Raw genomic sequence first — 15,794 nt, 5'->3', positions numbered from 1 at the left:
TTCTTTCAATTTTATTTTATCTTATTTTTTTTGAGACAGAGTCTTGGTCTGTCACCCAGGCTGAAGTGCAGTGGCGTGATCTCATCTCATTGCAACCTCTGCTTCCCGGGTTTGAGCGATTCGCCTGCCTTAGCCTCCCGACTAGCTGGGATTACAGGCATGTGCCATCACTCAATGCTAATTTTTTGTATTTTTAGTAGAGACAAGGTTTCACCATGTTGGCCAGGCTGGTTTTGAACTCCTGACCTCAAGTGATCTGCCTGCCTCAGTCTCCCAAAGTGCTGGGATTACAGGCATGAGCCACTGCTCCAGGCCCCCATTTTATATTTTAGTATTTTTTTCTATTTTTTACCATGAGCATCTGTTAAACTTTTAAATCTTCCTTAATTATAATATTTTTAAGAATATTCTAATTAAAACAGGCTAAGTACGGTGGCTCATGCCTGTAATCCCAGCACTTTGGGAGGCTGAGGCAGGCAGATCACTTGAGCCCAGGAGTTCAAGACCAGCCTGGGCAACATGGTGAAACACTGTCTCTAAAAGATACAAAAAAAATTAGCAGGGTATGGTGGTGCGTGCTTATAGCCCCAGCTACTCAGAAGCCTGAATTGGGAGGATTGCTTGAGCTTGGGGAGGTCAAGACTGACTGCAGTGAGCCATGATTGGGCCCCTGCACTCCAGCCTGGGTGACAGAGTGAGACCTTTTCTCCTGCATTTTTTTGGAGATAGGGTCTCGCTCTGTTTCCCAGGCTGGAGTGCAATGGCATGATCTGGGCTCACTGCAGCCTCCACCTCCCATGTTCAAGTGGTTCTCCTGCCTCAGCCTCCTGAGTTGCTGGGTTGCTGGGATTACCGGCATGCGCCACCATGGCCAACTAATCTTTTTATTTTTTTTTAAGTAGAGAGCCAGGGTTTCACCATGTTGGCCAGGCTGGTCTCAAACTCCTGAACTCAAGTGATCCACCTGCCTTGGCCTCCCAATATGCTGGGATTACAGGTGTAAGCCACCTCGCCCAGCCAAAAATATTTTAATTAAAGCAAAAGTTAAGGATATTCTTGTGTAGAACAGGGATTTTTTTTTTTTTAATGTGATGTGTGCTTGTCAATGCAGGTTGAATATGAATGGGAGAAGAAATTTTTATTATAATTAGTTTTTAAATGACTCATCTTAAAAGAACCACTTAAACCAAAATAGTTTTTAAAGGTTTAAACGTATCTATTAAAATATTTTTCTTTTTAGGAAAAAAGAAAAGGAGATTGAAGTTTGTGGGGGCCCGAGGGAGGAGGATTGACATTGGCTTCAAGTTCACAAAGGCCTCAGTTCTTTATTAAAGTCATGAGTCAAAACCTGCATCTAGAGCTATGTCTTAGAGTTAGTCACATGGATGACAGTTCCCTGTATCTTTTTCTTTTTTTTTTGAAACAGGGTTTTGCTCTTTCACCCAGGCTGGAGTGAAGTTGCACAGTCTCAGCTCACTGTAACCTCTGCCCGCTGAGTTCAAGTGATTCTCCTGCCTCAGCGTCTGGAGTAGCTGGGATTATAGGCACCCGCCACCATGCCTGGCTAATTTTTGTAATTTTAATAGAGATGGGGTTTTGCCATGTTGGTCAGGCTGCTCTCGAACTCCTGACCTCAGGTGATCCACCCGCCTCGGCCTCCCAAAGTGGTAGGATTATAGGCGTGAGCCACCGCGCCCGGCTAGCCCCTGTATCTTTTTCCTTCCAAATACACAGCTGTGTAGAAGGACAGTTATCTCTGGTACCCCAGAGTCATTGTAGCACATTTTATTTACTGAGAGAACTATTTTGCCTCAGCATTCAGTTGGGTGAAAAATCAGGGAAGATCTTTATAAAACAGAAATGGCATAGGTTTTCTGAGATAGTTGTAGATAAGAGGTATTTATTATTCCTAAATAATAGATATATGGTTATCATAATGAAATATGATGAAAAATTTTTCATAACAGTAACATTTATTAAATGCTTCCTAGGTGCCAGGAGTTATGACAAGTTCCTTATGTAATTATCTCATTGAACAATCACTTGTCCAAGATTTTGGTCTGACCTGAGACCTCATGTACTTGTTCATTGTATTTCCGAGATTCACTTTCAACTTTTTTTCTGTCACTAAAATCCTGCCATTTTTCCATTCATTGTTGCTAATAATACTTCTACATTTCAACATTTAGTTTCAACATGTATAGCTCTTAAATCTTTTAATTAGCAATAATTTGCCATTAGAACTAGAAGTAGCGAGATCATGAGGTCAACGTGTTTTTTTTTGTTTTTTTTTTCTGCAAATCCTGCCCTTCACCAAAGGGCAGTCCATTCTTCACATGGCAAAAATACATGGAAATGTTTTATGTGTTATAAACAAACATGGCAGCAGCCCAGCTGTTGGAGGAATCTTCATTTATAGAGGCCACAATGATTCAGCACTCTACTGCTTCTTGAGACATGGGAAAGTGGCTTTTGCCTGGAAGAACATGAGTGGTTGCAGAGTTTTCTAACAAATGCTTGCTAAGTAACATTCTCTTGAATAACCTAATGGTAATAAGTTGAAAAGAGAGAATGAGGCCGGGCACGGTGGCTCGCACCTGTAATCTCAGCACTTTGGGAGGCCAAGGCGGGCGGATCACCTGAGGTCAGGCAGTTCGAGACCAGCCTGACCAACATGGAGAAACCCTGTTTCTACTGAAAATACAAAATTAGCTGGGTGTGGTGGTGCATGCCTGTAATCCCAGCTGCTCGGGAGGCTGAAGCAGGAGAATCGCTTGAACCCAGGAGGCGGAGGTTGCCGTGAGCTGAGATCACACCATTGCACTCCAGCCTGGGCAACAAGAGCAAAACTCCGTCTCAAAAAAAAAAAGGAAAAGAGAGAATTAAGTCAAAGCTAATATTTGTATTCATCTCATATAAAATATTTCAAGCACACCTCATGTCTTCCTTCTCCTTTGATCACCCCGTTCTAATGAGCATTTCCCCTCCCGCCTCATAGGAACTGCCTCCTGAGCGTGGAGCCTGCCATTAGCACCAAGCACCTCCCTTACCAGAGCTTCCAGCTCTTTGGCTTTGACTTCATGGTGGATGAGGAGCTGAAGGTGTGGCTCATTGAGGTCAACGGTGCCCCTGCATGTGCTCAGTAAGCCTGCATGTCGTTGTGTTTTCACAAGTGGGAAGTTGGTTCTGCAGTTGGGATAGTCTGTGGGTACAAGTATAGACACTTTGACTGCTGTGAGGGAGGATGCCACAGTGATAGGAGACCCTTGGAAGGACTCTGTTTGGCAGGGGGCTTTGCTGAGTCATTTCCTTTCCCATTTCCCTGTGTATTGTAACCAGATAGGCCCAGTGTGGTAGCTCATGCCTGTAATCCCAGCACTTTGGGAGGCCAAGGCAGGTAGACTGTCTGAATCCAGCAGTTCAAGACCAGCCTGGGCAACATGGCAAAACCCCATCTCTACAAAAAATACAGAAATTAGTCAGGCATGGTGCTGTGTGCCTATAGTCCCAGCTGCTCGGGAGGCTGAGGTGGGAGGATCACTTGAGCCTGGGAGGTTGAGACTGCAATGAGCCATGATTGCACCACTGCATTGCAGCCTGGGCGACAGAGAGAGACCCTGTCTCAAAAGTAAAAAATGTAAGCAAATAGCCTGTGCTCAGGTGGGTGGGAGATGCCATGAGAGTGTTAAAGCTCATTACTGCCAGAGAGACCGGTGTGACAAGCTGAGTGAGCAGGATCCTATGATGTGGCGACCCAGAAGTTCAGAGGCTCCTGAGGCAGGAAGGAGTCAGAGAAGGCATCTTAGACATGGTGGATCTGGAGCTGGGGTGCAAGAAAAGAGGGTTCAGCTGCACCAAAGGTTGGTGGGGAGAGTCTTCCGAAAGAGGTGCAGCATCCTGCGGGTTCTCACCCTCTTCTGGGCTCTGCAGGTCTGGGAGATGTCCAGAGGAACAGAAGCTCCTGAGAACCTGCTCTCCGGAACTTCTGCTCCTCTCGGGAGAAGCCTGGTTGTAGCATGAGCGTTATGGAGTCATTAAGGAGGAAGGAAGGTAAGAGAGGACCTTCTGTGGAAGGCCTTACGTGTCAGGGAAAGTCACTCGGACTCAATTCTCTTGTGCTGAGGGTTCTTCTGAAGATCCTCTTCCCATCTACATCTTGAAGAAATTGAGTGATTTTTCAAAATGTTTAAGAGAAAGTCCTGTACCTGCAAGGGACGACGTCAGCACACCAAAGTTGTTCTTTACTTAGAAGCTAGGCCTTTGCTGTTGCCCGATGGTTGTGACAGGCATGATTCCATCTTGTTCATCAGTCTCTGCAGCCGATAAGTGCTTATTAGGTGCTGCCTACCTGGCCAGGCTCTGTACGAGGCCATGAGTTTGCAGTGGGGGCAAAGAGAGACACAGGCCCTACCCTTCGTGGGGAGAGACTGTGGGCAGACAGAGACCAGGCAGATGTCAATTACAAACGAGGACAAGTGCTTCAGTGGAGAATAAAGGATGTTGAAAGGTAATGTAACTGAGCCAAGGGCCCACGATGGGAAGTGATGTTGGAACTGAGATCTGAAGGCCGAACGCGAGTTAGATGGGCTAAGGGCGGAATAAGGCAGGGCTCCACACCTTCTCTCACCAAATCAACAGTGGTGTGCCCAGTCTCACCCGCTGTCCTTTCTATCAGGGGTTTGTCCCTCCATGGTGCTCTAGACCTTACCCTCCTCCCGCTCCTGTCCTCTCATCTGGCTCATTTACGTTGTCACCTTTTTCTCTCTCTCATGCATAATTCTTGTCAGCATATGCAGTCCCAGCAGATTTTCCCAACTATTCAAAAAGATGTCCTCCCCTGATGCCACATCCTGTTCCAATGATCACGCCTTCTCCAGTTCCCTTCACAGCCAAGCTTCTGGAGAGCACCTTCTGCACAAGCTGTCTTCTATTCCTCTCTTCCCATCCATGCTCTAGTCCATTCCAGGCTGGCTCCCATCCTGATTGCCTCACAGAAATTGTTCTTTGCAGGTCCCCAGCCAAGTCCTTATTGCCACCTCCAGCAGCCTCTTTCTGTCCCCACCCCCTTGGACCTGTCAGCAGCATTCGAGGCAACCGACAGCACTCGCTGAGCTGCTCTCCTGTCGCGGCTGGGCACGTGGTGCTGGGCAGGCTTGCCTGGGGAGGTGTGGGCAAGCTGGGCTCCGTCTTCTTCACCCAGTGCCTCTGGTCTTAGGCCTGGGTGTTTGTCTCCTCTCTGTGTATGTGATCTCATCCAACTTCATGATTTTGAAATTACCAAATTACATCACAGCCCAGAGATGCAGACTAGTATCTGCACCTGCCTTCCCTGCCAGAATGTCCCCCTGTCTACCTCCCAGACTTACCCATCTCGGTCGGTCACCACCCCCTACTCCCCCCAGAGACTAAGCTTGAACCTGACAGTGATCCTGCCTCTGCCTTCCCTTCCCCTCAAGTCCTGCCCATCAGGGCCCTGTGGGTTCTACCTCTAGCTTCCTTCTATTCATCCCTGAGTCTTGGCTTAGGTTGGTCTATTTCTCTGTTTTGGTACTAGTACCATGCTGTTTTGGTTACTGTAGCCTTGTAGTATAGTTTGAAGTCGGGGAGTGTGATGCCTCCAGCTTTGTTCTTTTGGCTTAGGATTGTCTTGGCAATGCAGGCTCTTTTTTGGTTCCATATGAACTGGTGTGTGATGTTCCCCATCCTGCGTCCAAGTGTTCTCATTGTTCAATTCCCACCTATGAGTGAGAACATGCAGTGTTTGGTTTTCTGTCCTTGTGATAGTTTGCTCAGAATGATGGTTTCCAGCTTCATCCATGTCCCTACAAAGGACATGAACTCCTCCTTTTTTATGGCTGCATAGTATTCCACGATATATATATGTGCCACATTTTCTTAATCCAGTCTATGATTGATGGACATTTGGGTTGGTTCCAAGTCTTTGCTATTGTGAATAGTGCTGCAGTAAACATACATGTGCATGTGTCTTTATAGTGGCATGATTTATAATCCTTTGGGTATATACCCAGTAATGGGATGGCTGGGTCAAATGGTATTTCTAGTTCTAGATCACTGAGGAATCGCCACACTGTCTTCCACAATGGTTGAACTAGTTTACACTCCCACCAACAGTGTAAAAGTGTTCCTATTTCTCCACATCCTCTCCAGCACCTGCTGTTTCCTGACTTTTTAATGATCACCATTCTAACTGGTATGAGATGGTATCTCATTGTGGTTTTGATTTGCATTTCTCTCATGGCCAGTGATGAGCATTTTTTTCATGTGTATTTTGGCTGCATAAATGTCTTCTTTTGAGAAGTGTCTGTTCATATCCTTTGCCCACTTTTTGATGAGGTTGTTTGATTTTTTCTTGTAAATTTAAGTTCTTCCTAGATTCTGGATATCAGCCCTTTGTCAGATGGGTAGATTGTAAAAATTTTCTCCCATTCTGTAGGTTGCCTGTTCACTGATGGTAGTTTCTTTTGCTGTGCAGAAGCTCTTTAGTTTAATTAGATCCCATTTGTCAATTTTGGCTTTTGTTGCCATTGCTTTTGGTATTTTAGACATGAAGTCCTTGCCCATGCCTATGTCCTGAATGGTATTGCCTAGGTTTTCTTCTAGGGTTTTTATGGTTTTAGGTCTAACATTTAAGTCGTTAATCCATCTTGAATTAATTTTTGTATAAGGTGTAAGGAAGGGATCCAGTTTCAGCTTTCTGTGTATGGCTAGCCAGTTTTTCCCAGCACCTTTTATTAAATAGGGGATCCTTTCCCCATTTCTTGTTTTTGTCAGGTTTGTCAAAGATCAGATGGTTGTAGATGTGTGGTATTATTTCTGAGGGCTCTGTTCTGTTCCATTGGTCTATTTCTCTGTTTTGGTACTAGTACCATGCTGTTTTGGTTACTGTAGCCTTGTAGTATAGTTTGAAGTCAGGGAGTGTGATGCCTCCAGCTTTGTTCTTTTGGCTGAGGATTGTCTTGGCAATGTGGGCTCTTTTTTCGTTCCATATGAACTTTAAAGTAGTTTTTCCAAATTCTGTGAAGAAAGTCATTGGTAGCTTGATGGGGATGGCTTTGAATCTATAAATTACCTTGGGCAGTATGGCCATTTTCACAACATTGATTCTTCCTATCCATGAGCATGGAATGTTCTTCCATTTGTTTGTGTCCTCTTTTATTTCGTTGAGCAGTGGTTTGTAGTTCTCCTTGAAGAGGTCCTTTATATCCCTTGAAAGTTGGATTCCTAGGTATTTTATTCTCCTTGAAGCAATTGTGAATGGGAGTTCACTCATGATTTGGCTCTCTGTTTGTCTGTTATTGGTGTATAGGAATGCTTGTGATTTTTGCACATCGATTTTGTATCCTGAGACTTTGCTGAAGTTGCTTATCAGCTTAAGGAGATTTTGGGCTGAGACGATGGGGTTTTCTAAATATACAATCATGTCATCAGCAAACAGGGAAAATTTGACTTCCTCTTTTCCCAATTGAATACCCTTTATTTGTTTCTCCTGCCTGATTGCCCTGGCCAGAACTTCCAACACTGTGTTGAATAGGAGTGGTGAGAGAGGGCATCCCTGTCTTGTGCCAGTTTTCCAAGGGAATGCTTCCAGTTTTTGCCCATTCAGTATGATAATTGGCTGTGGGTTTGTCATAAATAGCTCTTATTATTTTGAGATATGTCCCATCAATACCTATTTATTGAGAGTTTTTAGCATGAAGCGTTGTTGAATTTTGTCAAAGACCTTTTCTGCATCTATTGGGATAATCGTGGTTTTTGTCTTTGGTTCTGTTTATATGCTGGATTACATTTATTGATTTGCGTATGTTGAACCAGCCTTGCATCCCAGGGATGAAGCCCACTTGATCATGGTGTATAAGCTTTTTGATGTGCTGCTGGATTTGGTTTGCCAGTATTTTATTGAGGATTTTTGCATCGATGTTCATCAGGGATACTGGTCTAAAATTCTCTTTTTTTGTTGTGCCTCTGCCAGGCTTTGGTGTCAGGATGATGCTGGCCTCATAAAATGAGTTAGGGAGGAGTCCCTCTTTTTCTATTGATTGAAATAGTTTCAGAAGGAATGGTACCAGCTCCTCTTTGTACCTCTGGTAGAATTTGGCTGTGAATCCATCTGGTCCTGGACTTTTTTTGGTTGGTAGGCTATTAATTATTTCCTCAATTTCGGAGCCAGTTATTGGTCTATTCAGGGATTCAACTTCTTCCTGGTTTAGTCTCGGGAGGGTGTATGTGTCCAGGAATTTATCCATTTCTTCTAGATTTTCTAGTTTATTTGTGTAGAGGTGTTTGTAGTATTCTCTGATGGTAGTTTGTATTTCTGTGGGATCAGTGGTGATATCCCCTTTATCATTTTTTATTGCATCTATTTGATTCTTCTCTCTTTTCTTCTTTATTAGTCTTGCTAGCGGTCTATCAATTTTGTTGATCTTTTCAGAAAATCAGCTCCTGGATTCATTGATTTTTTGAAGGGTTTTTTGTGTCTCTATCTCCTTCAGTTCTGCTCTGATCTTAGTTGTTTCTTGCCTTCTGCTAGCTTTTGAATGTGTTTGCTCTTGCTTCTCTAGTTCTTTTAATTGTGATGTTAGGGTGTCGATTTTAGATCTTTCCTGCTTTCTCTTGTGGGCATTTAGTGCTATAAATTTCTGTCTACACACTGCTTTAAATGTGTCCCAGAGATTCTGGTATGTTGTGTCTTTGTTCTCATTGGTTTCAAAGAACATGTTTATTTCTGCCTTCATTTCGTTATGTACCTAGTAGTCATTCAGGAGCAGGTTGTTCAGTTTCCATGTGGTTGAGCGATTTTGAGTGAGTTTCTGAATCGTGAGTTCTAGTTTGATTGCACTGTGGTCTGGGAGACAGTTTGTTATAATTTCTGTTCTTTCACATTTGCTGAAGAGTGCTTTACTTCCAATTATGTGGTCAATTTACTTCCAATTATGTGGTCAATTTTGGAATAAGTGCAATATGTGGTGCTGAGAAGAATGTATATTCTGTTGATTTGGGGTGGAGAATTCTGTAGATGTCTATTAGGTCCGCTTGGTGCAGAGCTGAGTTCAATTCCTGGATATCCTTGTTAACTTTTTGTCTCATTGATCTGTCTAATGTTGACAGTGGGGTGTTAAAGTCTGCCATTATTATTGTGTGGGAGTCTAAGCCTCTTTGTAAGTCTCTAAGGACTTGCTTTATGAATTTGGGTGCTCCTGTATTGGGTGCATATATATTTAGGATAGTTAGCTCTTCTTGTTGAATTGATCCCTTTATCATTATGTAATGGCCTTCTTTGTCTCTTTTGATCTTTGTTGATTTAAAGTCTGTTTTATCAGAGACTAGGATTGCAACTCCTGCCTTTTTTGTTTTCCATTTGCTTGGTAGATCTTCCATCCCTTTATTTTGAGCCTATGTGTGTCTCTGCATGTGAGATGGGTTTCCTGAATAGAGCACACTGATGGGTCTTGACTGTTTATCCAATTTGCCAGTCTGTGTCTTTTAATTGGAGCATTTAGCCCATTTACACTTAAGGTTAATATTGTTATATGTGAATTTGATCCTGTCATTATGATGTTAGCTGGTTATTTTGCCCGGTAGTTGATGCAGTTTCTTCCTAGCATTGATGGTCTTTACAGTTTGGCATGATTTTGCAGTGGCTGGTACCGGTTGTTCCTTTCCATGTTTAGTGCTTCCTTCAGGAGCTCTTTTAGGGCAGGCCTGGTGGTGACAATATCACTCAGCATTTTCTTGTCTGTAAAGGATTTTATTTCTCCTTCACTTTTGAAGCTTAGTTTGGCTGGATATGAAATTCTGGGTTGAAAATTCTTTTCTTTAAGAATGTTGAATATTGGCCCCCACTCTCTTCTGGCTTGTAGAGTTTCTGCCGAGAGATCTGCTGTTAGTCTGATGGGCTTCCCTTTGTGGGTAACCCGACCTTTCTCTCTGGCTGAGTGGCAACCAGTTTTAGAAATGTGGTCATGAAATAGAATTTCTAGGGAAGATCTTGGTAAAAAACAAAAACAAGAAAAACTGCCAGGCACGGTGGCTCACGCCTGTAATCTCAGCACTTTAGGAGGCCGAGGCGAGGGGGTTGCTTGAGCTCAGGAGTTCAAGAGCAGCATGGGCAACATAGCAAGACCCTGTCTCTACAAAAAATTTAAAAATTAGCTGGGCATGGTGATGCACACCTAGAGTGCCAGCTACTTGGGAAGCTAAGGTGGGAGGATCCCTTGAGCCCAGGAATTTGAGGCTGCAGTGTATGTACCATGATCGCACCGCTGCACGCCAACTTGGGAGACAGAGAAAAACCATGTCTGAAAAACAAAAAACATTTATTTTTTTTGCTTGTACTTTGATGAACATCCTCAATGATATTTTTTAAAACACATTTCAGAAAGCTCTATGCAGAACTATGCCAGGGCATCGTGGACATAGCCATTTCCAGTGTCTTCCCACCTCCAGATGTGGAGCAACCTCAGACCCAGCCAGCTGCCTTCATCAAGCTGTGACGGAGGGGCACTCCCTGCTGCCTTGGAAAAAGCATGGGGTCCTGCTCCAGGGAACGGTGAAATGACTGGATGTTCTTTATCCAGCCCACAGCAGGGGAAAGAAAGGCAACTCGCAAAGATGAGATGAAAGAAGGCACGTGAGCAGAGGAGGCAGCTCCCGAAGAGAGGGTTGCTCAGGGGACTTACCATGTGGAGCTCTGGGCAATGCCGTTGAGACTTTTGAAAACAACTTTGGTACACAAAGGCAGCTTTGTGAGCAGAGCTCCTTCCCCTCTCCCCGGAAACAGCAAGGCACTGGGACCTCTGGTCGGTGCCTCCCACCCACTGCAGCCCTAGTGCCTTAGCTCCATGCCCGGCTGCAGCCCCACTGCTCTGGACTGTGGATTGGATGTGAGAGCATATTGGAGGTTGCCTGTGTGTTCCCTGCCCATCCCTTTGGTAACACTCTGCCACACTAAGCTCTGGACAAGCATGCACCAACAGTCCTTAGTTTTGTGCTGTGCACTGGCCTCTCAGCGAAGGTGGTTTCCCTCATCACCTTCCTGATGGTGTTTGGTCAGTCACCTGTCAGGGTTTGTGCGGGTTGGGCCCCAAAAAAGCATATGCTGCTCTAAGTCTGCTCTCTGCATGTTTTAGAAACAAAGTGGCAAGTCTGCCCTGAACCTGTAATCATCGAATAAGCATGAGAGAGAAAAAAACATGACATATTGCTTTACTTAATAGGTTGAATATGGTAGGTCTTTGAAAATATGATGATTCAATTTTCTCAATTTTCTTTGCTTTAATCAAAATTCTAAATGCGGTTTTGCCCAGTTCCCTTTTTTTTTGACTTTTTAAAAAAAATGTTTGTAAAAACCTCTCTGAGGATCAGGAGTCAGTAAAATTCCACTCCCCAAGTGGCCCTGCCCCAGAAAAAGGTTGCTTTCCCCCTTTTTGTTCTTTTTATGCCCCAAGCACTTTCTGCAGTAGCTAGAGGGACAGGTTTCCTTCCAGAAAGGATTCGAGTTCCTGTGCCTGTAGGTATCAGGTGAGTATATGTCCTGCCTGAATGGGAAAGTCTTCTAAAATGGGAAAGAAGTGGTTTCAGCTCCACACAGCATCTTGTAAATCTCAACAAATGTGTACTGTTAGAAGTGGCTTCCACTTACTGGATTAACTAATACTTTATAGGCTTTTCAGGAGGCCACATCACTAGCAGTAGGAGAACAAGATATCATTTGTGTTCAGTGTAAGCTGAGTAAACAGGCCCTTCCTAGAGTGTCCTGGAAATCACAGCAACCCATTGAAAACTGCCCTCTCAACCAGAACGTGCTATGTTCTTTCTTCATGCCTATGTGTGCTCCATTCCTTATTTCTACTTGGCTCAAGAAAACATTTCTGCAGTCAGGTGAGACTTTTACAAAAGAGGATAAAATCAATGCCTCCTTGAACATGATGAGATGTGAGAACTTACAATGAAAAAGGCAATAATGATAGAAATTATTTCTTAGGTGCAGCAATAGTTGATAGGATGTGAGGGTGTTACCTTGGGGTGAAGTGGAGAAGGTCTCAGGTGAATTGGCTCTCATGGAAATTTGGAATTACAAAATAAACATCCTGGGGGTTACCCAGAATACAGATTTAAAAGTTTGCCTGTAGAGCAAAATAAAACAGTCAGTTGTAATCATTAATCCTTGAGGCCCAACGCAGCCGATGGGTTGGTGTTTGGGAAATTCTGAGAAGGGAATGAGATCTGGTCAGATCCTGGGAAGATGTATACCTAGTTAGAACGTGTAGGGTTCTGGGTCCCTGGCAAGTCTAGGTGGGTGGGTGACAGGGAAGGCATGGGCATTTTTGTATTGCTGTCACATGCTAACACAGGTTTGTAATTATCTTTTGGACCCAAATTACAGAGACATTCACGAGTTTTCTAGCCCTCACAGTAACAGAGCTAAGAATTCAGATGTCAGGAAGTCTGTGAATCTTGATGGATTTTCTGAGAAACCTGACTCAATGGCATATGTAAGAGGGAAGTAAGACTTTTAAGAAAAGAAAAAATTATGCCTCATTCCTCACGTGGCTTCCAATAAGTATCTTAGGCACTTATTTCTTTTTTTAAAATATTTTTTAAATTTTAAAAATTTGATTATTTTTTACAGAGACGTGGTCTCACTATGTTGCCCAGGCTGGATTGCAGTGGCTATTCGCAGTTGTAATCATAGCACACTGCAGCCTTGAATTTCTGGACTTGAGCGATCCTCCCATCTCAGCCTCCTGAGTAGCTGAGACTACAGGTGCACACCACCAAGCCTGGCTTTATGTATTTATTTCTGTTCATGTGGAATGATTGGTTCAGAACTGTTCCTTTCCCTACCATGATGTCCTTGACAAAGAAGGTCATGCCTGGCTCCCAGTTAGGCTTCATACTTTTGGTCCGGGTAAGTGCTGCCCGTTGCTGGGGGAGGAGTCGTGGTTTATTTGGAAATGTCAGTTGCAATCATGGTTCTGTCATTTGACTGCACAGTATCAGAGGAGCCTGTTAACCTCTCTGTGCCTTAGTTTCTTATCCCATGAAAGAGATCATTGCCTGACCCAGGGACTACCTCAAGGGCTTTTGGTGAGGACAAGTGACAGTAGGAAGACACAAGAGTCTTTAGTACCAAGGTTCTCAACACTGACTACATGCTGGAATGACTTGTGAAGCTTTTAAAAAATGTTAGTGCCCACTCTTCTCCTCTCCCCCCAGCCAGTTAAATCAGAACCTCAGACAGCAATATGCCTTGAGATGCCTTGAACCATGCTTGAGAAGGAAAGACAAACACATTATTACCTTGGAAGAATTGCATAAGGCTTATGACTTAAAAAAAAAATTCTTTTTGGAAACACAAGCATTTCTTTAAGAATGACCAGATGTTGCCATATGTGTTTATGGCACAAGCAGGTGTTGTCTAAGCAGTTTCTCTGTTTGCTTGTCATAGCAGCATTTGGAAACTCGAACATGCTTTCATTTACGTAAGTAGTTTATGAAGCTTTGACAACAAATGTAGACAGACATGAAATTATAAATCTGCTAAATATGTATTAAGGGTATTAATTATTGAGAGAAAGTCCCTTTCCCCAAAACTCAACTCCTATGGCAATTATGAACTCCATTTTACCAAGAACATTTAAGTGCCTCAGCATCTGTATGATATAGTGGAGCAGGTGCTGACATAGGTACCAGCTGACATGATGTGTCACTAGCTCTGCGGGATGATTGCCACATACATGGAACACCTGGGAGTGCTGGAAATGTACTGGGATCGAAGCTACTAAGTGTGTTTTCATTCACAGTGGAGGCTACGTCAAGCAAGGGGAGGTCCAGCCCTCTTGCAGGTGTGGTGAGAGGCTCTACTAGCAAAGACATGTGCACCAGAGTGGGTCCTGTGTAGCATGCGGGCGCTGTAGAGAAAATTAAGTGACGTACATGGCTCTGGTTCTGGACACAAAATCTGTACTGGAGAGGAAATGACTGCTGAAACAAGGCAATTGTATGAGTATTTAAAATGCCTGGAACACTAAAGTAAAGTAATGATATTTCAAGTGTTTTTGTGCTCTTTGCTTCTTGTTGTAGGTATTGACTGTCCTAGGATATCACTGGTCATTTAAATTCACCGTATAATTAGCCGGGCGTGGTGGCGCATGGTGGTGGCTGAGGTGGGAGGATCGCTTGAGGCTGAGGTGTGAGGCTGCAGTGAACCACGTTCACACCACTGTACTCTAGCCTGAGCAACAGAGCGAGACTCTGTCTCAAAAGTAAATAAATAATAAAGTAAATACAAATCGATGATGCTGTTACTCAGGGGTAGACAGACTTTCTGTAAAAGGCCGGATAATAAATCTGCTAGGCTTTGCAAACCATGTAGGGCCTTTGTTGCATACTTTTTGTCTTTTTATCCAACACCTAAAAAATACAAAAACTATTCTTAGCTCATAGGCCATATAAAAGCAGGCCAGATGTGGCAGTAATTTGCTGAGCCCAGGATATTACCCAATACATAAGCCAACAGATTGTCCTTCAAAACTGATGAGCTGCTCAGTGAAGCACTTAGACTTTCAGCTGCGAAAGTCCCAGCCCATCGTTTCTTACGTGTCTTGTGTATCAAGTTCTTGCAAAGCATTTCACCAAGGCCAGATTTTTAAATACCTATAAACCTCACACACCTCAGGTGCTTAGTCTTGTGGATAGAAAGAGTTTCATTAATGCAAATTGTTAATAACTTGTAACTTCTTGTGCAATAAGGCTGAATGCTTTGGACATCTTTTCTTTGTATGGCTGGCCTGCCTTCTGTGGCTGCTTCCACTTCATAAATATACCTCTGGCACAGAGGAGGCTTCCATGCCAGAAGCCCTGGTGTAGGCACCCCACTCCAAACAGGTTTCACATACAGCATGACACATTCCCAGTGGACTCAGCAGAGACTGCATGGGCAGGGTGCAGGGCGCAAGCATACATGCACCTAGGCAGGCAGCTACTTTGGAGCCTGAGAGTGGACAGGTCCAAAGCCTCTGGAGGACTTCTCTTACAGACTGGTCCCACTTGCTGTCAGTAACTACACCTCCTCCTTAATCTTAAGTTCTCCCATAGCTCATATTTTAAAAGTGTTTTCCCCAAAGCATCCCTCCATATCTTAGTCTATTTTGTATTGCCATAACAGAATGTTACAGAGAAGTATATTCAGCTCACGGTTCTGGAGGATGAGAAGTCCGATATCAAGGGGCTATATCTGGTGAGGGCCTTCTTGGTGCCTCATAGCATGGCAGAAGGCATCACATGGCAAGAGAGGAAGGGAGTCTAACTCACCCTTTAAGTAGCAATCCATTCCTGTGATAACCCACTCCTGGGATAACATCATTAATTTATTCATGAGGGTAGAGCTCTTGTGACCTAACCTCTTACCGGTCCCACCTCTCGACACTATTGCAGTACAGATTAAGTTTCCAACACATTTACTTTGGGGAACACATTCAAACCATAGCAGTCCCTAAAGGCAAAGGAAAATGAACCCCTGTCCAGTGCAATACATAGTAGCAGAACTTGATTGTTGCAAGCGTAATTCCTTTCAAAAATTATGAGAGGACATCAGTGGGCGTAATAGAGTAAGAATCTCTGAAAACCCTCTCTTCCATAAAAGCAACGAGAACACTAGCAAAACTGTCTAGCCATTAACCAGAGGCTTGCAGCAATCCATTTATTCAAGAAAAGGCCTGTAATCCCAGCACTTTGGGAGGCCAAGGCGGGCGGATCACAATGTCAGGGGATCG

At 43.8% G+C, this 15,794-nt stretch overlaps 1 protein-coding gene across 2 annotated transcripts in view; it reads left to right on the top strand.

Annotated features, from left to right (window-relative positions):
- TTL (tubulin tyrosine ligase) overlaps nt 1-15,794 on the top strand; it is a 53,558-nt gene that overhangs the window by 29,510 nt on the left and 8,254 nt on the right. The window contains exons 6-7 of one of the 2 annotated variants that reach the window (XM_032176518.2): nt 2,999-3,142; nt 10,397-14,377. In XM_032176518.2, coding sequence (XP_032032409.1) covers nt 2,999-3,142; nt 10,397-10,511 — 259 coding nt within the window. In that variant the 3' untranslated portion in view covers nt 10,512-14,377. Of the gene's footprint in view, nt 1-2,998; nt 3,143-10,396; nt 14,378-15,794 lie in introns of those variants that run through there. The other variant, XM_032176519.2, reaches the window with a different exon arrangement.

This window comes from Hylobates moloch, unplaced genomic scaffold (genome assembly GCF_009828535.3).
Source record: "Hylobates moloch isolate HMO894 unplaced genomic scaffold, HMol_V3 SCAFFOLD_15, whole genome shotgun sequence".
NCBI classification, from domain to species: Eukaryota; Metazoa; Chordata; class Mammalia; order Primates; family Hylobatidae; genus Hylobates; species Hylobates moloch.
Note: the sequence above shows the minus strand (reverse complement) of the source record. Positions and strands in the feature narration are given on the sequence as shown.